This window comes from Notolepis coatsorum (genome assembly GCF_963971535.1).
Source record: "Notolepis coatsorum genome assembly, chromosome: 3".
NCBI lineage: Eukaryota > Metazoa > Chordata > Actinopteri > Aulopiformes > Paralepididae > Notolepis > Notolepis coatsorum.
In genome coordinates this window covers 175,865,410-175,889,433 of record NC_140167.1, presented here as the reverse complement: position 1 = coordinate 175,889,433, position 24,024 = coordinate 175,865,410, and the positions used below count along the sequence as shown (strand labels likewise).

Sequence of the window (24,024 nt, the reverse complement as noted above, 5' to 3'; positions counted from 1 at the left end):
GTGTGGTAGTGAAAGCATTAACCTTTTGTAGTGTGGTAGTGAAAGGGTTAACCTTCTGTAGTGTGGTAGTGAAAGGGTTAAACAATGTAATAGCTGGCTAATGAAAGATGCATAGCCTCATACTCACCAGTCCTCTACAATCACCACCAGTTGTAACTTGTGTCCAGAAACAGTAGGCTACTGTAGGTTAGAAATACAAAATCGACTGTGTTGCTGCAGCTTGACAGCAACAGCTACCGGTATTCTTTCTATGGAGAACCTGCCTTGAAAGGCAGTCTGGCACAAAAAGATATCCAGGTTCTCAGGCTTCCCAGGTGAACAGCCTAGTCTGAATTATTTATGCCTCATGCCCCCATCAATCAGCGTAGTACCGAAGCGGAGTGAAATACCTTTAAGCTAATAACATTGTATGCCTGTCAGAATAATATTTTAGATCTTAATCTTGAACCGACAAGCTACAAAAGACACAAACAAAAGACACGTGGGTTCCAAGTCATTCTGGCGTTGATACAATGGTTATTTTCTGCCAATGAACCACTGTCATTGGCTTCCATTCTACCTGAAAATGTGTCTTAAAACACCACAAACTGAAGTCACTACATTTGACCATGCTAGCATCTTATGTCTCATTTGCTTTCCGAAAGGTTTTGCCATTGATACAATACAGTATCTGAGGAAGAATTACTCTTTGTGATATTTAAGACAATGACAGTAGTGGATTGGCAGAAAATTACTTCAAAAAAAATTTCAGTAACGGACTAACGGTACAAGATCATGAAGAAAGAAGAGCACAATCTGCTGAGATGTCTGAATAAAGCATTGACAACTTGGAATTAGATAGATTACAATACAAATCTTTATTAAAGAACAAATAAAATGTAAATAAATAAAAAAGAAGACTTTTAAAATTGACTCCTCTGGGATCCCTTCCTCTTGAACATTGGAGAACTCAGCAAATCGCTGAAGTTCTCTCTGCTCTGTGTTTTGCTGTAAAAAATAAAAAATAAAAAATTAGCAATGGTATATACAAATGAACTACGGGTCAGCACACTGTAAATCATCTTAGGCTTCAGCGTGTCGTGGAGAGTTGCTATTTGGATGCTTCGGCATCTCAGGTAGAAGGATAATCTAAATCCAATGTACTCTTCTCTTTTGTAAAGAAAAAAAATATATAAAAGCCTTTATTTAGTAGTGGTCTAACCCTAGCCACAATTAAAGCAGGTGTTGAAACTGATAAGGTCTTTGCTGTGAGTTTTGCAAAGTAGATATGATAGACAGTACTTGATATGGTATGGGTATTTCATGTGTGTTTTTGTATATGGTTTGCATTTAAACTCCTGAAATGCATGGCCAATTAGATAAATATGTATCCGTTGAGCAGGATTATGGACATCAGTCTTGAACAATCAAGATGACAAGGAGTGATTTCTAGGGTTGGACATCGTTTAGATATTTTTTCGATCCAAAAAAAGAGACCGTTGGGCGGCTAAGTGGCACAGTGGGCAAGGCGCTCGCCACTAACGCAGGAGATGCTGGGTTCGAGCCCAGCTCTCTGCGTTGCTACCAGCTTGGCTGGTCATTCATACTAACACAATTGGCAGTGTTAGGGTTGGGAAAGCTGGTGGGTGGGGTTTGGACGTTGTGGACAGCGACTCCTACAGGTCGGTTGGTGCGCCTGTGCAGCAGAATCAGGAAGTAACGGGGGCAGTGTGAGCCTCCCACGCGTTACTCCTCGCCACAGAGATCGCGCTGTACAGGTGAAAAGATGCGACGGCTGCCTCCTCGTGTACCGGAGGGGACGCGTCTATTCGAAAGGCAACCGGTTTATGCGTTTTGCAAATCTGATGGTGGCCACTGACGTTTCTGGTCATGTGACACGCCCATTTCCGCCTCGACCAGCAGCAAACTACCTAACGCCTAGTTTATCACTGGTTAAGCTTAGGCGACTCTTTCGAAGTTGGTTAAGGTTAGAGTTTGGAATCAGGGCTGGTGTTCTATCGCCATGCTCTAAGACAAACTCTAACCTTAACCAACTTCGAAAGAGTGCCTAAGCTTAACCAGTGAAAGAACTTGCCGTCACACGATTGGTGCGACCAGAAACAGCAGTGGCCAATCAGAGCGCAAAACGCGAACGAGGAAGCATAAACCGGTTGCCTTTCGAATAGACGCGGAGGGGACACGTGATGCAAGGCTTCGTCCTCACTGCAGCCGACCAGTGGGAGGCATAGTCTAGCAACGTTCGAGACAGGAGGGGAGAATTTAAGGGAGAATTGGCGAGGCGAAATTGGGATGGGAGAAAAATAGGAAAAAGTGTATATTTATAAAAAAAAAAAAAAAAAAAAAAAAAAAAAAAAGGCCGCTGTTGCATGACAAATGTGAGTTCAAGTGGACTGACAATCAGGAAGAGGAGTAGGCATGACTGAAAACCACTCACCACAGAACCAGTGCTTGATCCATCCCAAAAGACAAAGATATCCACAGACAATGGAATTAGAGCCGTGTTGCTACAGGCCAAGGGTGAAGATTGGAGGCCAGTGGCCTATGCATCAAGAATAATGACCACTGCTGAATGTCGCTATGCACAGATTGACTAGTATGAGAAATTCCAATTACGTCTAAATTAAGAAAAATCTTAATTTAAACAAATCTTGGGCGGCTAAGTGGTGCAGTGGGCAAGGCGCTCGCCACTAATGCAGGAGATTCTGGGTTCGAGGCCCAGCTCTCTGCATTGCTACCAGCTTGGCTGGTCGTTCATACTAATACAATTGGCAGTATTAGGGGGTGGGAAGCTGGTGGGTGGGGATCGGATGTTGTGGACAGGGACTCCTACAGGTCGGTTGGTGCGCCTGCGCAGCAGAATCAGGAAGCAACGAGGGCGGCGTGTCCCTCCCACGCAGACCCTCGCCGCTGAGAGATCTCGCTGTTCAGGTGAAAAGATGAGACAGCTGCCTCCTCGTGTACCGGAGGGGACACGTGATGCAAGGCTTGGTCCACATTGCAGCCGACCTGTGGGAGGCATGGCCTAACAGCGTTCGAGACAGGGGAGGGTAGAATTGGACAATACGAAATTGGGATGGGAGAAAAATTGAAAATGGAGAGAAAAAGTAGATAAAAAAAAAAGACTGACAAGACCCAAGTCGAGTCCCAAGTCCTAACCGTTGAGTTTTGAGTCCTAAAAAAGTCATAATACGCGCTTCACCAAGAAATTTCATTATCAACTTGTTGGCAAAACATAATCTAATTTCTATAAATGTAATAATATTCAGAATCAGGGTTAGTCTTACAACTAGATACATTTGGACAAGAGCTGCTTGCATTGGTGTTAAAGTCAAAGTCGAGTTGCAAGTCTTTTTTGCTTTGGTCAAGTCAAGTCTATAGTCATCAAATTCTTGACTCGAGTCTGACTCGAGTCCAAGTCATGTGACTCGAGTCCACAACTCTGTTAATGAATAATTATTTTTTAAATATATATTTTACAAGACAATAGAAGATATAGGAAATGTCCCTTTTTTATATCTGGCATCATGGCAATCGTCAATCGCCAGGTGCCGATTTGCCGAAACTTCAAGGGATGAATGAATGAATGAATGAATGAATGAATGAATGAATGAATGAATGAATGAATGAAAACTTCATTTAACAGATTGCAGAATGGGTACAATACAGTACGGCTCAATACACACAATTGTTAAGGGGATGCAGACCAGAGAAAGACGTTTGTCTTGTTTACATCAGGGTCCCCCATTTTCAATTCATAGTGACATTTATGACATACACAACATACGTGACATCATGACATTTATGGCATAGGGACATACATGACATACAGGTATATAGTACTGTTACATTTGTGATGTACATTCAGGTGAAAAGATGAGACCGCTGCCTCCTCCTGATGCAAGGCTTGGTCCACATTGCAGCCGACCTGTGGGAGGCATGGCCTAACAGCGTTCGAGACAGGGGAGGGTAGAATTGGACAATACGAAATTGTGATGGGAGAAAAATTGAAAATGGGAGAAAAAGTAGATAAATTTTTTTTAACAAATCTTTATTAAAGCTAAAAAAAATAAAAGCACTAAAAAGTAAAACGACTTAAATCTAGTCAATTAAAGAAAATTAAAAATAACTCCTCTTCACCTCTGGGATTTCTTTTTTTTCTTTTCTTTAAAGATCGGAGACTCCAGTAAACTGGTATCGGTGAACTCGTCTCCACGCCTCATTTTGCTGTTTAAAAAAAAGAAGAATGATCATTTAGCAATGGTATATACAAATTAACTAGCGGTAAGCACACTAATGTAAATCCATCTCAAATCAGCACACTGTAAATCATCTCAAATCAGCAGAGGTGAGGCTTCAGCTCGTCATGGAGACGTGCTCTTTGGATGCTGCAGCGTCTCAGGTAGAAAGATCTAAATCCACAGTACTCTTGTAAAATCAAAAAGAAATGTATTTACAATTTAAAAGGAAAAGCCTTTTAGTTTAAGGGATTTGAGAAATTCCAGTTATGTCTAAGAGAAATTAAGAAAAAAACTCAATGAGACGTCACCATGGATTCAAATGCTTATAATGAAGCTACAACGCTGTGATTTTGACCGGACTGCACTCTGTATTCTAAAGTTAACTGGCTGTCCTTGACTGCTTCATTGGTACACCTTCATTTATAAAGCAATTATTGGTCAGCTCCCTTTTTACCTCGGTTCATACCTCACCATCACATCAAACCCATTTTACAGTTTACAATCCCAGGACTATTTATATGCCTCAGTACCCAGAACCCACAGAGTTTGGGAAAAGGGCCTTCATGTTCTCTGCTCCCTCTGCCTGGAATAGACTTCAAAAAACTTTGAAACTGCAGGCCCTCACTACCATATCTGATTTTAAAGTTCAAATTACAGGCATTTTAAAGAATGAGATGGGAGAATGTCGATGCTTCACTGCATAATGGTGTTATATTTTATAACTTTACCTTCTCTCCCCAGCAACATCCTGCAAAGCCTCACCTTCCCTCCTATTTACCTATACCCTCCAATCTCCCCCAATCCCATTTAATCTCGTTTGCTGCAGCTAAAATGTATCCCCTTGCCCCACTTTGCCTTTTATGTCTGTCTGTTTTGTGTATTTGTATGTTTGTTTTGCTGCCATTTTGGCCAGGTCTTACTCGAAAAAGTGATCATTGATCTCAAGTGACACCTGGTAAAATAAAGGTAAAATAAAAATGTACATCTGATCATTGAATCACTACCCGTGTCAGACAGGAAATCAAGGCAGATCGCAGCTGAAACAGAAAAAGATGCTTACAACGGGTCTATCAAGGTGTGAGGGTTGGCCTAGAGGCGAAGGTAAACACTACTACAACAGAGGAGAATTGAGTTAATGGGCTGCTACTCAGAAAATAACTAATTGTAATTCATGAGTCACTGAGACAAGGGTTGCCGAGAAGAAAGGTGCAAGAGGAGAGCCAGAACAGCAGTTTATTGGCCAGGGATTAATGTAGACATTGACAGGATGGTTTCAAGCTGTGAAACCTGTCAAAAGCATCACACCAAAAGAACCTATGGCAATGACTGACTTACCAGATGAGCAGTTGGGACTGCCCCGTTACACCTGGAGGGGAAGAATTACCTGCTGGTAATGGACTACATTTCAAACTATCAAGACATGGCGTTGCTTCCCAGCATTGTTAATCCAACATGTGAAATCAAGTTTTTGCAAGCATGGAATCCCCCAAATAATCTACAGTGGCAATGGACCATGTTACAGGTGCAGAGAATGTCTAAACTTTGCCAAAGAATATGAATGAATGAATCCTCATTACATTGATATAGCGCTTTTCTAGACACTCAAAGCGCTCCCCACAATGTAAGGTGGAAATTGGCTCCGTCACCACCACTGGTAGCACCCAACTTTGGGCTACGCAGGCTCAATGGCTGCCATACATTGGCACCAGGCACACATCACACTACACCAGCGGTTCTCAAACTACAGGTCACTACCCAAAGTGGGGTCGGGCCCGGGGGTAGGTAGGACAGTTAAGACGAGCCCAACTGAGATTTCCACCTGGAAGCTAATAAATATGCATGATCAAGTTCAACGTGCGCTTTTATTTTGATATTCCTCATTTCCACGTTGAAATTACGCAATACATTAAGTGTGGGTTCGCCAAAAAGATTCCTAAATAAAATGGGGTCGTGGTATAAAAAGGTTTGAGAACTCCTGCACTACACAATGGCTGAAAGGCTCAGGAGACAGGGATTGAGATAAGACAATTAAGGGGAGGGATGATTAGGTGGCCTTGATGTCAGATTTGGCCAGGATAGGTGCCCTGGGTTCTTTAACTCATTCAGCGCCAATCACGAGTATAGTCGGGTTTTAATCGTTATTTCTTTTATTAGCGATATCCATTCATTTTCATCCATCCAGCCTGATGTTATCGTTGGGAATGGGTCCGAGCTTGCAAAAGGGCAAATACCGCCGCCTACGTCTTCCAGCTGGTATTGCACCCCATTGGGAATGGTGTAGTTTCTTTTCTGGGACGATCCGAGCCGTGCGGGCAGGGTTTAAATACTCAGGCGAGGTAGGCCTCAACAACGATGGCATGGAACAGTAACCCCGCCCGCCCGTCAGTGTGTAACGGTCGGTAATGTGGTACGGACCTCCGCAAGCAGTATTTGGAATGGCGATCAGATAATTGGATTATTTCTTTTGCATTACATCAGATACATTACAAGGTAAGAACACTATATAAAAATTTGATCATTGATCTGATATTTATTTCTACCCCGATCGACGCCGTCTCTTGTGGGTGCATGTGATGCTGTGTGCCGTTGGTGGCAGGAGGGGGGGGGGGGGGGGGGGGAGCCCCACGGTCCAGGGCTCTTTTCATTCTTGTACGAGGGAGGATAATAAGCATTGATTTCAGGAAGATTCGATAAACAGGCGAAAAATGACGTGTTGTGTATTCCACTAAAGGGCTATTATCGCATCTTTTCCTGGGATTACTAGAAATCACCAAAATCACCTAAACCCCCCCACCTACCTCCCCCCTTTCTCCCTCTCTGGTTCTCACTCTTCCTTTTTCCCTTTCTCTTTTTCCCTCTCTCCCTTTCATTCTCTCCCTTATTTATTGTTGTCCTTGTATACTATTGCTACTGTCATTTTGTATTTTATTTACTTGTATGCATGTACATAACCTTGTTTTTGTTACAGCCTCCCACCCCCCCTTCCCACAAAAGGCCTTTGCTTTTTGGACAGGCTTTGTATATAAGAATTTGTTCTTAATTGCTTGCCTGGATAAATAATTTTTTTTTAAATAAAACATGTCGATTGGAAGCAATCGATGGGTGTATTAGACCCATAGCTATAATATAAGATATATATATATTTTTTTTTTAAATCTTTTTCCCCCCTCCTTTTTTCCGATTTTTCTCCCATCCCACTGTTAGTCGTTATGTCAATTCCCAACCCCCTTCCTGGTTGTTGCGCACTCCCCCCTACTGTTGGTCCGGGAGGCCGGAGACTGTGACATGCTTTCCTCCGACGCATGTGCAGCCAGCCGGCAGCCAGCCTGGCAGCACAGATTCTCACCGGGAGAGTGTAACGTGTGGAAGGTCACACTACCTCCCTCCAGATCCTACCCTCGCTGTGCAGGCGCCCCGACCGAACTGTAGGGGTCGCTGTCCACAACGCCCAGGACCCACCCATCAGCTTTCCCACCCCTAACACTGCCAATTGTGTTAGTATGAACGACCAGCCAAGCTGATCGCAACGCCGAGAGCTGGATTCGAACCCAGCATCTCCAGCATTGATGGCGAGCACCTTGCCCACTACACCACCTAGCCGCCCCTGTAAGATATATTTTAAGCACTCTAGTGAACAAAGCACCCCATTGACTTAGTGCTGGCGTAATGAGTTAACGACCGAATTCAGCCAGGACCTCGGTTTAGCATCTCATCCGAAGGACGGCACTCGCAGCTGTATGGTCATCACCATAACAGGGGCATTGTTACCGACAGTCCAGAGGACAGAGTGCCCCCTGCTGGACAACACCACTTTGACTTCACAACAATGACTTTCAACATGTCTTTCAGCGACGTCCAGCCTGTAGTGTAAGCCCAGTCCAACGTTACAGCTGCAGAGAATATGACTTTTCAACATATTCTTTCAGCAACATCCAGCCTGCAAGCCCAGTCCAACAGTAAAGCAGAAAGAGGAGCTCACATAGTAATAAAATGGTAAACTGGTGCATTTATATTTTATACAAAACGCTTTACAATTTGTTCCACACATTTTACCCATTCATTCCCACATTCTCACACCAACGGCAGAGGCAACCATGTAAGGTGCCAACCTGCTCATTGGGAGCAATTAGGAGTCAAGTGTCTTGCTCAAGGACACTTTGACATGCTGCCCAGGAGGAGTGGGAATCGAACCAGGGAACCTTCCGATTACCAGATGACTGCTCTACCTCCTGAGCCACTGTCGCCCCGAGACTTGGACACAAAACATTTTGTATTGACAAATGTTTATTGGCCGGAATGCTGTAGTAAGTTTGTTGACAATGTTTATTGTTGAATTGATTGTTATACATCTATATAGCTTACATCAAAAGAAAAGGGGATGTAGTGATAAGAGCTAATATTACCCCTCACCACTAGATGACAACAACAACTAGTACTCTTACCTGTACACCCATTTCTAGAGTCAACTGCAAGGAATTTCTTTTTCAGACATCTTAAATGATTTTCTGTTGTGGTTGACGTTGCAACATTGGCCATAAAATGCTAAGTAGAAGACTAATAGGATAGTGATTCTTAGGGCTGAAAGATCAGACATTCGGGTCATGCCATAAGGCACATTCAAACATCACAAATAGTTTGGGAAGTCCTTACCTCTTGAGCGTTGGCTCCTTATAACTAACTACAGGGTTACGTCTCCTTGTTAGTCTTGCATCGCCCTTATCTGGGGTCGAAATGGTGTTGGTCAACGATGTCATGGCTCTGCCTGCTACAAAACAACATGATAATAAATAGCTATACCAATGAGACAAATATTAACCATAAATGTAGCCAAGAAATCACAAGATAAAATACCTACAGATCCCTTCACCAATGGGTCCTCCCATATTTCACTGACCTCCCCCCTACCATCCCAGCCTTCCTTCTCTCCATCCCCAAGTCTAGCCTTTGCAGCTTTAGGGACAGAGCCTTCTCCAGGACAGTTCCCAGGCTCTGGAACCCTCTCCCAAGACATTAGAGACAGTTTTCCAATCCCACCTCAAGACACATCTCTTCTCCACCGTCTTCTTCTGACCCCCTTACAGAGACTTGTGTTCTGAGCGAACCGGGAAGCTTTAGACAGGCAACTAATGGCAGAAACCGGGTCATAAAGTTTAAACCATAACATGCAGGCAAAGAGTTACCCACCTCCAAACAATACCATGGTCCTCCAGAATTGTGAAACAGCCGATAGGGGGCTTTACCTGTGAAATGGCTCCAGCGAGTAGTAATATGGCTTTTTTCAAGGAAAAATAATTGTGCCAAGTGATAGCAGACACCAAATTTCTGGAGGTCGATGATTCTGTGTTAGAAATAGGTAACCATTTTGCCTGCATGTTGTGGTGTGGATTCATACCTTTTGGTTTCAAGACCCCGTTTCCGTTCTGGCCAAAACTACTTGGATTTAAACGTTCTGGTTAGCTTGGAAACCGGCCAAAAGCCCGATGCGGTTAAGTACGCAGATAGCTTTGCCCCACTACTCTACTGGCAAGTATTTCATAAAAAGTAATGTCCAAAAATTAACCCTCTTAACAAGTAATACACATACTACCACACCTGGAGAAGCTTCAGCTGTGACCGCAGTAGGCCCATCATGTGAAGCTATACCGTCACCACAGGCACTGCTTTCGTCATCCAAGAACAGAAGACAATATGAAACATCCTGGTAGGGCCTGAATCCTTGGGTGCTGTAGCTCTTTTTACTAGTCTTCCTCCTGTTATTCACATGGCCTTTGGGCTCCTCGTTCTGTGTGGTTTTCTTCTTGCTGGACCGGACCCTATCCTCTGTCCGGGCCATCTTAGGTTTCTGGACCTCTGTAGCTCTATGATCCGTGATAAAAGCATCACTTGGGTGGTGAAATGGTGGCATGTCATGGTTATGTTTGCTCAAGTCCTCTGGAATGTTTGCTGGTTCCTGGGTGGCCAACCAGGAGCGCTTCCCTGTGGTCCATGCTTCCTCAACAACGTCATCCCTGTGCCCCATGGGGGGAGGGGTTTGTTCACAAACGTCCTTGACCACATGAACATCCTTAACCGTTACCAATTCTTCTGCCACAGAGTTGAAATGTGGCTCTACGGCACCTGGTTCTGATGCTGCATTGTTTGACAGGGGGCTATCCTTGGTCACTGAAAATAAAAATGTCTCCCTGCATCTTCTGAGGTTCCTTGCAGAGTCTGTACGTCTCTCACTTCTCTGTCTAGTGGTCTCAGGTTCACCGACATTGAGGGGAGGGCAGCGAGTGCCCCCCACGTCTGGCTGTGTGGCATGATCATCCGCCAGGACATTATCCAAGTCATTTTCTCCTTCAGATTCATCTAATCCGAGTTGCAGAGCTTTGCTCCTCCCGCTTTCGCTGGGAATCGTTTTCCTGCCCCTTTGAGATGGTGAATCACTGGGTATCACAAAGGGGACTGCTTTGTCCAACTTTGACACCACATATAAATTCACAGAGCTCCTTCCCTCTGGATTTTCATCCTTGCCAACTCGTTTATTTTGCTTATTAACTTTGTATGTCTTTACAAAGACTCCGTCTTTCATCTCGCATCTCTCTTTCTTCTGTTTTGGTTTGTCAGAGTTCTTAGACCTGCCTGTTTTCTTGGGCTTTGTTTCAACAGTGACTATCATTTCCGTTATTTCGGTTATGGTCATCTCCATTGGTGTGTTGAGATACGTAGTCCTGTCCAGCTCATTACAATGTTCTGGTACAGCCAGTTCAGTATCTGTGACAGAGTTACTTGGATGACCGATAACGTTGTCAGGAACAGACGGCTGTGGCTTTTCAGACGTGACAACAACCGAGGAGATAAGAGGATTCTGAAGACGGGGGACTGGGTGATCAGATCCAGACTCGGGGAGTAACTGTGAAAGCTGTGAAGACTCCTCCTCTAGGTTATTAGAATGGCAGATTGTTTCTCTTTGACCACATTGTCTATCCTTGCTGCTTAAGTGCCTTTCCATATAATGTGTGCCGTCTGTGAAGATAAGATATGGGGTGGGGGGGGGAGAAAGGTCATCAGTTTCAGTGAAAATTACAGTAGATCCATAGATTAATAGGGTGTTCAGTAGGGCTGACCCCGATTAATCGACTAATAGGAGCCGTAGTCGACTGCCAACCTCTTAGTTGAATGCAAAAATATATATATATATATGGCTAACGCTAATGGCGCACATACCAGCGAGGCTAACTGCCTAAGAAAACACTGAAAGAGGGTTTCACCCATCTAATGGATACATCTTGATATTTGTCTAGTCTAGTGTGTTCATCAGTGGACCAATTTGCAAGCCCAAATGGAATGATAAAAAAATTAAGAAATGTTATTTTTTTTTGCATTCAGGGGGGGTCAAAATCCTTAGTCGGGGACAGCCCTAGTGGTCAGAGTCAGACTACAGGATCTCAATCATCTTCAATGGAGGGAAACATGAAGCTACAGATGCACTACTGTGACTACCTGGTACCAGCACACAGCACTATGTGATGGGCATGCAAAGCTACAGACCCATGCTTGACCTTCACTTATTTATTGACTATAATGTTCCAAATACTTGTGAGGTCCACTATCTATGCTCTAAAAATCATATACTTGTGAGGTCCACTATCTATGCTCTAAAATCATATAATACAATGTGAGAATGTGCACTAGTTATTCAAAATGTTAAACTATTCACTCTGAATCCCAGAGCGGTGTGTAGAGCTTTTCTTTTCAGTCAGGTCAACGCTTGTTTGTCTACAAGAGAAAGAGAGAGGGGGTGGGGGTCAATTAAAATGCACTATATTTTAGGCTTGCCAGCCAGAAAAATAATCTTGCATTATTGAATTAGTGTAATATTTCTTCTGGTTTGCAAGGCTACTAAATCTTAGCATTCAACACAAAACATCTCAAATCAATCAAAAACTGTATTTGATTTTACATGAGCACATATCTAGGTGAGAAAATGTCCCACCTCTCCATCTGAATATAGTCATCGTCTGCATCAGGAACTGGCATACTGGCATCCTAAGTGAAATAAATAGTCAAACAGAGTGCAGAATCCAGGAGTTGCCCAACTTGTTGCCCTGTGTCACTGTCTAAGCTCTAATTCACAACATTCTGACTATATGCATGTTCTTGAAGAGTTTGAATCCAACATTTAATTTCACATGTAAATCAAGATTTTATAGGTATAATACAATGCAATGACATTTTAGCGTTAGCCATATACAGTTGAGTAAATTAATTTTGAGAATTTTAAGAAATCCTCCAATACCATATTTTGGTTCTCTGTGGGACATCCCTTTTATTTACATGTTGATTGAGGCTTTAACATGTCAACCACAGTTTAGTTTAATTTGATCAATTTCAACACTTTTTTTTTCAAGTGTAATACAAATGTGACAGGACTGATGTCAGCCAGCAATTATTGAATATATGCATTTAAAACCTTAGAGCAATTTGTTCACAGTACTGAGTCTTTTCTAAGTGAATTTTAGGCACACTCATACATTTTTATATATTGATTACTAGGGGTGAAACGGTTCACAAAACCCACGGTCCGGTTCGTATCACGGTTTTGGGTTCGGTTCGATATACATTGTAAATATATATATATTTAACTCCAAAAATACCAGAATCAGCATAAGATATATATAGCCTAAAAATAATCCAACTTTTCAGTTATTCTCAAGGACGTAGTCATGCAAAAACTGAAAGAATGAGAGTTTGACATCAGGCACATCATTTTCCCACGAGGAGGAAGTTACTGACCTGTCCTTTTTTAATGTAACCTGTCCTGCCTTAATGAAATCCTCTCCTGGGGAGATTGATGCAGCCCACGCCATCTAGTGGTTCAACAATAACATGTGAACTGCATCCAAATGTCATTTCACAGTGAGCTAGAGATTTTGGTACAGCAAGAAGGGAGACATTGCTGATTTAAACAACATTTATTAAAAAACACAGACCGAACTGACTGAAATATAGGCTACATTTAAATATTAACTTAGTGCACTGCAAACAAACACAATAATTAAACCTTTCTATTTGTGGCCACATTATAAACAAAGGCCATCAATCAAAAGTATGTTGCATGTATATGCTCAACCAGCACTTTCCTTTCTTTAAAATAAACACAAAATAAATTCCCTGATTGTCAGTGGAAAGATTACTTTTCCGCTTGAAATTAAATTGCAGTATTTTAAACAAAATGAAATATGGCTGGAATTCTTATCAAAAGTTAAAGTGTCACTGTGTTATTTAAAGGGGAACTATTTTACTATTTCTTTCACTATTTGGGCACTTTTACACAATTCCTGTGAGTCTATGGAACACCTCTGTAATATATATATATTTTTTATTCATTGTTTTGTATTTCTAATCAAGTCCTCAAAAACAGCATTTTTCTACCTCAAGATCTCAAGCCGTTTTGAGCTGACTGTGTGGAGTGGGTACAGAACTGTGTGCAGCTCATCTTGTATCTCTCCATTATCATGCAGCGGTGTCTCTCTGACATCACAAATCGCGCACATTTTCAAATGACTCAGTTCAGTGAGGGTGAATATTGTGAGAGGATAATTGGAAGAATGCGCCAATATGAGAATTTTGAGACATAGATCATATTAATATAAGTTCACATAGCTAGGAAACAATGCTAAACACTCAAAAAGGCCATTTATAAGATAGTTCCCCTTTAAAATAAATAACCAAACAAATTAGAAGGCCATCAATATAAAATGCAGCATAAATCAAACTAATACTGTTCATTCTATCTTCATGTTCTTCTGCAAGAAGATGAGTTTATCCACATTATCTGCCAAGAGACGAGATCTACTTGCAGTAACAATGTCCCCTGCTGTAGAGAATACTCTCTCACTTGGTACAGATGTACCTGGGACAGCGAGGTAACGTCGTGCCACCTTGCCAATGTGAGGATATTTCTGTTCATTGATTTTCCACCATGCAAGTGGATCTGCATCCACAGGAATGCAGCCTGTGGCCTTGTATGAGGTGATTTCCTCCTTTGTGATGCTGGACAAAGGCTTGGTGGTTCCCTTCTCTGTTGTGAAGATCTCTCCAAATAGCTCTGCCATGGCAGATTTCTTCTTGGGAGGAGATGGTGTCTCTGATGCCTCTTGCTCTGCTGCTGAGGATGAACTGGCTAAATGGGCTTCACTGGGTTGACCCTGTAGAATAAAATGAATAGCATAGTAGTTTTGAAAATATTAGTAACAACAAACTTTCATGGCAGCAAAGAAACTAAAATTATTCTCTACTGGGCAGTGGGAAAAAGAGAATATTGCAAATGCACAAACATGCCGCGTTTGGTTTTGTTAAAAGAAAAAAAAGAGCAATGGTATAATGAATATGATGGCATTGGTTACGGTAATACAAATTACATACAATTTAGTTATATTAAAAAAATACCACAATACCTGCTCTTCAGTTTCAATAATCTCTTTGGTAAGATCGCTGTATATCTTCTGACGAGAGGCTTCCTCCAGGTAAGGCAGGGACATGAACCTTGGATCCAGGGCTGTGGCTCTGTGCAGATAGTCCTGGAAATTAGGGTCTCTGTATCTGCCTTCCAGGTCTTTAATGATGGCTGCCTTGACGTCTTTGATGGTGGAGCTGTCCTCATCGCTTGGTGTCATCGATTTCAGTATCATCTTCTGCAGGGGGATGATCATTGACAATGATGTTTTTTTTTCTGTGCTCATGAGGGTCGTCACAGTCTTCAGAGGTTTGAAAATTTTAATGAGGTCCTCTGCCAGTTTTGCTTCACTGTCAGTCAAGACAGCAATGTCCTTCACATTCTTTTTGACATCTTTGTCCATCAGGGCAGAATAGATGGCAGCCTGCTGTTCCACATAACGCTCCAGCATGTCATATATGGTGTTCCAACATGTAGTGACATCATGAATTAATTTGTGAACAGGCAAATTACAGCATTTCCTGCTTTGTTTTCAGGACATGAGCAGCTGTTGTGCTGCGATGGAAAAATGCAACCACCTTCCTAACCCTCCCCAGGAGTCGGGATACTTGGTGTATTGAGACTGCATTATTGGCTGCTAGATGGTGTGTGCAAAGCACCCAATTTGTGGCCCCAGTCCAGCTGTTGCATTGACTGCATTCACAATGTTCCTTGCATTGTCGGTGGTGACGGGGATTGTGATGTTGCCCCCTCTCCAGTTTCCATTCCGTCACTGCTTGTGTCAGTGCTTCAGAGAGATGCTCACTTGTATGGCTCGCATAAAGGGGGCGGGTCTGTAACACAGAGCTTTTAATCTCCCACTCCGAAGTAATGTAGTGGGCAGTCAGTTAAATAACTTTCAGTAGCCCTGGACTTCCACCCATCTGTAGTAAGAGCTACGGAATCTGTGTCGGACAATTCTTTCACAATTCCGCATCGTGTCTCTTCATACAGTCCGGGAATTACCGTGTTGCTGAAGTGTCGGCGAGAGGGGATATTAAATCGTGGTTAGAGTACTTTAATCATGTGCCGAAATCCCGCATCCTCCACGACTGAGTAGGGCTGCATATCTTTAGCTTTATACAACGGCATGCAAATTTCTCGATTCTGATTGGCTGAAACAGTCAAGTTACACGTGGGTATTTGTAATAACCAACGCTCTTGGTCCCAGGACCCGCCCACAACCGAATTACTATCAATCCGCCGTGCAAGTTTTTAGAAGTGAAAGCAAGATGGCGGACACGCCGGACAGTAAACGTTACGAAAGGATATGTTGATAGACTAAATGAAAAACGATTGTCACTGCGAATGTGTTAGTTTCTTAAACAATGTTGGATTATGTAATTGATGGGTCAATTGTGGAACAAAATAAAAATCGCGCGAATTGATTTTATTTTTTTACCTACTTTCTATAGAAGCAGCTGGGAGGTGCACTGTTTTAAGTGAGCGTGGATTATTGTGCTCATTTTATTACTGTCCACCTTGTTTCCAACTGATTAAGCTTGGCGACTCTTTCGAAGTTGCTCTCTTTCAAAGTTGGTTAAGGTTAGAGTTTGTCTTTAGAGCAGGGCGATAGACCACCAGCCCTGATTCCAAACTCTAACCTTAACCAACTTCGAAAGAGAGCGACTTCGAAAGAGTCGCCAAGCTTAACCAGTTGGAAACAAGCAAACAGTAATTCAATCAATCAATTCAATAATCCGCACTTCCGAGCTGCTTCCACATGGAGGCAACTTCTCTATTTTTTTTTTGGGAACAAATTTTTCTGCGGATGGTTGTCAATGAATCTTCAATTAATGTGTGTTTATTGTATAGCAATAAGGTTGGATGAATGCGCCAGTTGTATAAAAGCCATTACACCACGTGCAGTCGTGGGTTATGAGAATTAGACCATGCCTAGGGGGGTCTAACTACCCTCGGCTGCGCCTCGGGCCCAACAACCACCCCTAGGCATGGTCTAATTCTCATAACCAACTCCTGCGCGTGATGTAATGCTTTAATAAAGCCCCCCAGTGCCTTCGTTATAGCTTTTGCCCTGTTTGACTTGTCACTCAGTGACTGTTTAAATGCCTCGGGGAGGAGTTGTTGTTGTGCTTTCTTCCCCGACTCTCTTCTTTGCGCTGTCGATGGACACACTAGGGTGATGTCTCTGTAAATGCGCCAACATATTGGACGTGTTGCCGCTAGTATAGGCAACACGTGCTGCACAATGCCTGCTCACAGTCGCAGTTTTATCAATTTCTTTCTTACCGTCGTCAGCATAGGTAATAGTAAACCCGTAATGCTCCCACACAGCAGAACGAAACGATGCTGGTGGATATTCTAACTGTGCTTTGTCTTGTCCAGTTGCCATTTCGACTGACTTTCTATAACTGTCTGTAACGTGTAACCTGCTGCTGCAGCCGGCCCTTCACCTCTCGCGCCCCTTCACCTCTCGCACCAATTAATGAAGAAAACATTTTTAAATAAATGTGTGCATCCTCGCAACCGAACGATACGCACCCCAAACCGTAAAGGGGTCGTATCATACGGTTTACAGTTCGAATGCATACCGTTCCACCCCTATTGATTACCAATTGTACAGCTTGATGCAGCTACATATAATAATAATAATAATAATAATAGATTCTATTTGTAATGCGCTTTACAGTTGCGGGGCAAAACTCAAAGCGCTACAGTTAAAATAACTGAAAAACTAGCGAGAATAAAGGAAAGAAAGAATATAAAAATAGGCAAGACTTAACATAGAATAAATAAAACTGATAAAAGAAATTGGTAAAAGAACATAAAATGTGTGGAGCAAAATTTTGTATAAAAAGTCAACAGAAGGCTCTACTAAAAAGGTGAGTTTCGAGGCCTTTCTTGAAAGCATCCAGTCTGTGGTGCTCTTAGGTAGTCAGGGAGAGCATTCAACAGACTGGGAGCGGAAGAGCAAAAAGCCTGATCTCCCATAGTGCAGAATATAGTCCCACACATTCCACGCCAATACACACGCATGCACAGCGAGAGAGGTTTCCTTACGATATCAGAAGAGACAAATTCAGCCACTCTGCCAAAGTGATGCAGAGCACTGCAGTGAAGGTCTTTCAAGATTAAGATCTGTGAAAAAAAAACAAAAAACATAGGCCATCAAATACAGGTAACAGCATGAAGTTCAGCCACAGACTCAAAGGCCATAATTCTAGACTTATTCTGAACCATGTAAACTTAGCTCATTCTGAATGTGGAAAGACAATATGGGAAACACAGTTTTTATATTTGTGGAACAAATCTCAAGGCGCTACAGTGTAGAAGAACATAAAAACTAGTAAGTGTAAAAAGAACATAAAATGTGTGGAGCTAAAACTAGATAAAAATAAACAAAAGGCTCCATTAAAAAGATGTGTTTTGAGGCCCTTTTTAAAAGCATCCACGGTCTGTGGTGCTCTCAGATGATCAGGGAGAGCATTCCAGACTGGGAGCGGACGAGCAGAAAGCCTGAACCGCATGCAGTTTGGTTCTCGGGCGTTGGAGAAGGTTTGCCTGGCCGGAGGTGTTGTGAGGAGGATTGAGGGGTGATCAGTTCTTTAAGGTAGAGGGGACGTTTCCATGGAGGCACTGGGAGCCAGTGAAGGGACTTTAGGACGGGTGTGATGTGGTGGTATTATCGCACTCTCATCAGGATCCTATAGCAGTGGTCCCCAAACCACGGCCCAGATCCGGCCCGCCTCCACATTTGGCCCGGCCCTAGAGCTTTTAAAAAAAAAAAAAATTTTTTTTGAGATGGCAGCATCCCCATTGTCTGTGCTGAATGTTTGTTAGTGTTTCATATTTTCTGTTGGTTTTTAGTACTTTTAAACATCCATTTTTAGTAAGTAGTAGTTTATTTGATCCTATCATTTATTCATTCACCGATTTGTAGACTTCTGAAAGGCGCCTTATAAATAAAATGCATTATTATTATTATTATTATCCAGGAGGGAAAAGACACTGGATAGTAGGGACTGCATCTCTGCCCGTCCTGGCCAGGAAACACTTTGCAACTGATCTCCTCTGGCAGTAGTTGGCTATTGTAATGTGTGGCGAGGGGTTGCAGCAATTCCACTGAGAGAAACTGGTCTGAGGCTGGATAACATGCCTGTATGCCTCTCATAAGCAGCGATGCGTTCTTCATGGGACGGTGTTACGAAGGATCAGATTAAACCGAATATATATATTTACTACTTGATATATATTGCATAATATTTGTATATCGTTTGATATCCCTTGTGTATTCCTTGTACATATACACGGAATATCCCTTTACCTAGTACAGACCATAATATTTCGTTCTCCTATTGGACAGCGGTCCCTTAGGCGCCACTGCCATACCCCCAAGGTCTAGTTCAAAGTCACCGCCAAAGACATGCCTGGACATGAACGGCTCTGCGCAAGAATACGAGACAGGAATAAGGCTGGTACTAGTTTGTTCACCTAACGTATAAATACGGCGCAGGTGAATACAGAAGTTAAGTTACCCAATAAGTTGAAGCCTCACCCACGATACAACGTGCGGTGAAGTATGGCCTGTTTGGCCCCAAATAGAGCATTGAGACCGCGTGCGAATTAATAACTGAAGTATCAGAGTTTAACGCTGTACCGTCGAGTTCGACCTATTCTATTAATTCAGTAATAGTCTATTTATGTATAGTGTATCGTGCGGCTACCGTTCTACAGTGACCAGCATCACCAACGTTTCCTCGTACCAGCTAGTGTGCTTATCCAGGCTGGGCAGCTTACCCTGGCGCCTTCACCCGAGGAGCCCTAGACGAGGACCGTGTGGACATGTACACTGGATAACCTACCCGACGACTACATAGCCCTTTTCGGCTGGATTATATTTGCTTTGGTCCTGTAGCTGATGGAGCGGAGAATCGTCTACACCCACAATTGTGTGGGATTTACCCTGTGAGGAGCAACGTCGAGCCCGCCTCTAAGAAGCCTGAGGCTGGCTAGCTTTCTTCCATGCGGAGCTGCATGCCGGAGAACAGCTGTTATTCGTCTGCGGATCAAGAGATTATTGCACCGTCTCCTGTACTTGGAGTCTCCCTATTCTTCGTTGACCCAGACTCTACTACCGACAAATCCTCTCCCCTTGCTGGCCTACAACCGGAGGGACCCTACCAGTATCTCCCGCTGCCTTACTAGTGTACCATAGATATAATTCCTAAGATACAGGTGGTATTCATTATCTCCTGCGTAATATGATAATGGACTTACGTTATTGATTTACTCACGCACATTCTTTCGCCTTATAAGCGCGACCCTACGTAAAGTATTGTTATATACTATCATTGCTGCTAATAAATATTATTATAACCCAGTTTTGTGTGGAACCGTGTCATTGTGGGAAGTGTTCATCTGATATACCCGTGTACTGTATGGCCAGTAGTAATGTACATAAGACAGTAGTGGTTTAATGATACCATACTTATATAATACAGTCAGGGAATTGTACCCCTCAGTTACAGACGGGGTTGCACTCCGTGCAGCTAAAGATTTTAGCAGAAGCGTGTGCACGCACACAGGAATGCGCTGCACTCGCCAACTCGCTATAAGTACCCACCTGGGCTACTTTGCATATCGTCAGGTGTGTTAAATACGTTCTCAGATACATGCACACCTAACTTGTGAATGATATATGTGTTACATTCCATTCGTAGAGGCAATTAGGCACCGTCTTTAGTCTGTGCTCAAGCGAGGGGACATTTATGCGCATGCGCGGGAGCGCGCGTGCACGTGGCGTCATTAGCGTGCGTGCAACCAGAGTTCATATCAGGAACGCACCGCTGCTCATAAGTTGTTCTCCAACTCATGAGAACCTGCTCTCAAGCTCTTGCAGCATTCTGTCGAGGACTGGATAGAACAGTCTCTGTCTCAGCTGATCTCCTGAGCTGAGGTCTGAGCTTGTGCCACAAGATGACTCAACTACATACTCGTCCATCCTTTTCTGCTTCCTCCTTTGGCTGGTATGTTCCTCAATCCCAAGGCCATTACATATGGCCTTTGTCCTGTCATACATGTCCACTGCCATCTCTGAGGTGCGATAACCTTTGAGTGTGTCCTGCACTGTGCTTTTAAATAGTACAGAGCTAGAGCTAGGTGGTCTGTAGGTAGGTACTGTATATTTATTTCATAAATAGTGTTATTTATTTCATTAATAGTGTTATTATTTATTTCCTGACTTTTTTTTCTGTGAAGATCCCGGAAAGGGTTATTAATATTTGGTTATGTGTGGCTTTCTGGAAAACAATAAATGTTTACGTTTAGGCACCCCTGCGATAGTCACACTTTCAGTTACAAACTGACCCCGGCCCCCACCAGAGAAGGGAAAAGTTTTGGGGACCCCTGCTATAAAGTATAGACAACCTATTAGTTGACTAAGAATAATAAAGTTTTATATTAAGCCAACGATCAAGTTTTATTGAATGTAATTTGTCATGCATGCTCCTCTGTGCAGGATGGATATGCCACAGAATTTAGCCAATATCTAGGAAGAACAGATTTGATATAAAAAGCAAGACATGTTTTAGGAATATTTTTGTACATAAGTGTACAAACATGACATGAGAAAGGATCTATTATACCACTTCACTGAGTCTCATTGGAACACGTCTGGTTACAAATAAATAAGTAACTTCTGCACCTTCTGCATTTTCTTTACGTGACAGCACTCGACTTTAAATGCTGTACCTCATGTTAAATAAACACAAATTCAAATTCTTCAGATTCCAGAGTAGGGGTAGGTCTGTGAAAGTGACACATCTTGACCCACCAGATTCTTCTGCTTGTGTCTCCCATTGGCTAGGTCCAAGTGTAGAGACTGTACTTCTTTCTGCAGGCACACAATCTCCTTCTCCAGGTCCCTGCCTCTCTCTTTCTGAAACTGCAGGCATGTTGCCAAGGCCTTGTTGTTGCTCTTCAAAGAAGCCTTCAAGAAGGAAGACGTGTCTGGGGAAGGGGGTGATAAAGGGAATTCATATTAATAAATGCATTGTATAGAGTTGTATCGAGTGATATCCATTCTTCCTGAAGCCAAATGTTTAATGTCTGAAAACAATAACTTGATGTAACGTATACAGTGTTTCCCATTAATTACCTAGACTGTGGCGGCTCAAATGTATGCTCTAGTCCAGACCTGGGCATTGTACGGCCCGCGGGCCGGATACAGCCCACGGGATGATTCTGACCGGCCCGCGAAAGATTACATGATAATAATTTAAAAAAATTAAAAATTAAAGATTTTTTTTTTTTTTTTTAACTTTTTTCTTTTCATGTCAACGTTCACACGCACAATATACGCTTACCTAGGATTTGACTTGATTCAACAACAAAGCAGTCGGGGCAAGGCGAAAACAGTCGAAAGTGTGGTTATTTGAAGTTTGGATTTCTTTTTTCACAACTGAGGTAGGTAGATTACATTTTTAGAGACTAAAGTACAGAAAAAAGGTACCGTTGGGTACCAGTATCGATTCACAGGTACCGTATCGGTTCAAAAAGGTTGAGGATGAAATGCAGCTGGTTTCCTCTCCCTTTACCTGCAGTGTTGATAGTGCACCCACTGATGTTCAGCTTGAACTCATTGACCTGCAGTCTGATTCACTACTGAAAGAGCACTTTAAGTCAGCATCACTGCTAGAGTTCTACTCTGCTCTCAAGGAGGAGAACTTTCCAAACATGAGGAGACATGCTCAGAAGATGTTGGTTCTCTTTGGATCCACCTATATGTGAACAGACATTCTCAGTCATGACGTTTACCAAGTCCAGGTACAGATCCTCTCTCACTGATGAACATCTGGCAGCTGTGCTTCGCATCTCCACCTCAGACATGCAACCTGACTTTGATGGACTTGTTAAAGCTCAACAGAGACTGGATTTCTCACACTGAATGAAAAAAAAAAGAACTGAAGAACACTAAAATGTGGAAATATAACAAGTGAAATGGGACACTTGATATTTTTTTTTTCTTTTTTTTGCACAGTTCTGAAAACATTAAATGTTTAATATAGGCATGTAGAGTAAAAAAGGCTACTGGGACACTTTATGTCTTGTTTATTTTTGCTATAAGATGATGTGGTGTCTTTAGAAAGCTAAGAAAATCCTTGTTTCAATAATATATGAAACTCAAAATAATAATATTTGTATAGCACTTTTTCATACATGCCCCTTGTTATTAATGTTTCATATTTTGTTTATCATTTTGAAATAAATTCTATTTGAATAGATATTTTTGAAAGCTAACCTCACCTTTTAATTGCCAAATAATAACATACACTCTTACCAGGGGTCAAAACAATGCCATTTACTGCTTTTTATATAGAAATAAAATGTATATTATGCATAATTGAGTTTGGAATTTTGGCAAGGCCCTCCAACATATTTTCAGTTGCTCATTCGGCCTCCCGGGAAAAATAATTGCCCACCCCTGCTCTAGTCGATTGTGTTTTGAGCACAAAGATCATAGATCTGGCGTCTTTATATTGCTCTCAAAGTGGAGCAGATTGATGCATTTAACTTTAAAATGTAACGTTACACACAAAAAACAATTATGGGGGAGCATGGCCCCGGACTTCACACCCACCACCCACAGTCTCACAAAATCCTGTGGGAAACACTGCATAGGTATAACAGTGAAAAACATTTGTAAAATAGAAGTTCTGCTCCCATTTCTTCCCACACCCAGATTACTCACTGAGAGACTTGTTCTTGACTTTTGATGCCACAACTGCTGCATGAGTCTGCTTGGAAGGCTTTGAGAACACCATTTTTTCACCAACGACAATTACTTTCTTGATGCGTGTCTATGGGGATGAACGGACTGGAAGAGCACAGGCTTAGCTGATGTTGGTTCAGTCGTGGAGTTAGCTCTGATATGGGGTAACGATCAACTATCAACAAGAGCTAGCAAGGTTAGCTTACAGACTGTGAGTGTAAGTTACAGTACATCGGCAAGTAATTAACGTTAACGTACGACCTAGCTAGCTCTTGTTGATAGTTGATAGTAAGCTAACCTAACTTAGGTCAACTAGCTTGACTAACTAACGTTAGCTAACTGAGAAAGAAAACGAAAAGAAAAACAAAGTGTATATTGGGACCGCGATCGTTCCGTCTCTAGGAACCACTACAGCGTACGCCTCATCGATTGTGCTCCTCGATGCAGACTGGGCTCTGATTGGGGCATTACCTTCAGCCTGGCCTCTGACAGTTGATTGGACTAATTTAGCAGGAGAAAGCCACCGGCTGCTAGAGTCACGCCCTCCTATGACAGGGGTTTGATTAATTGATTGA

At 42.5% G+C, this 24,024-nt stretch overlaps 1 protein-coding gene across 1 annotated transcript; it reads right to left on the bottom strand.

The window, feature by feature from the left end:
* Window positions 1-429: 429 nt before the first annotated feature.
* On the bottom strand, window positions 430-23,795 carry LOC311226068 (uncharacterized protein; the record flags this gene model as incomplete). Its single annotated transcript, XM_084311445.1, has 8 exons — window positions 23,429-23,795; window positions 21,512-21,687; window positions 17,740-17,817; window positions 12,217-12,269; window positions 11,941-11,999; window positions 11,225-11,246; window positions 9,882-10,246; window positions 430-455 (listed from the first exon to the last, which is right to left on the bottom strand). The coding sequence occupies exons 1-8, from the start codon at window positions 23,499-23,501 to the stop codon at window positions 430-432; spliced, it is 852 nt and encodes a 283-aa protein (XP_084167571.1). The 5' UTR covers window positions 23,502-23,795.
* Window positions 23,796-24,024: the final 229 nt, after the last annotated feature.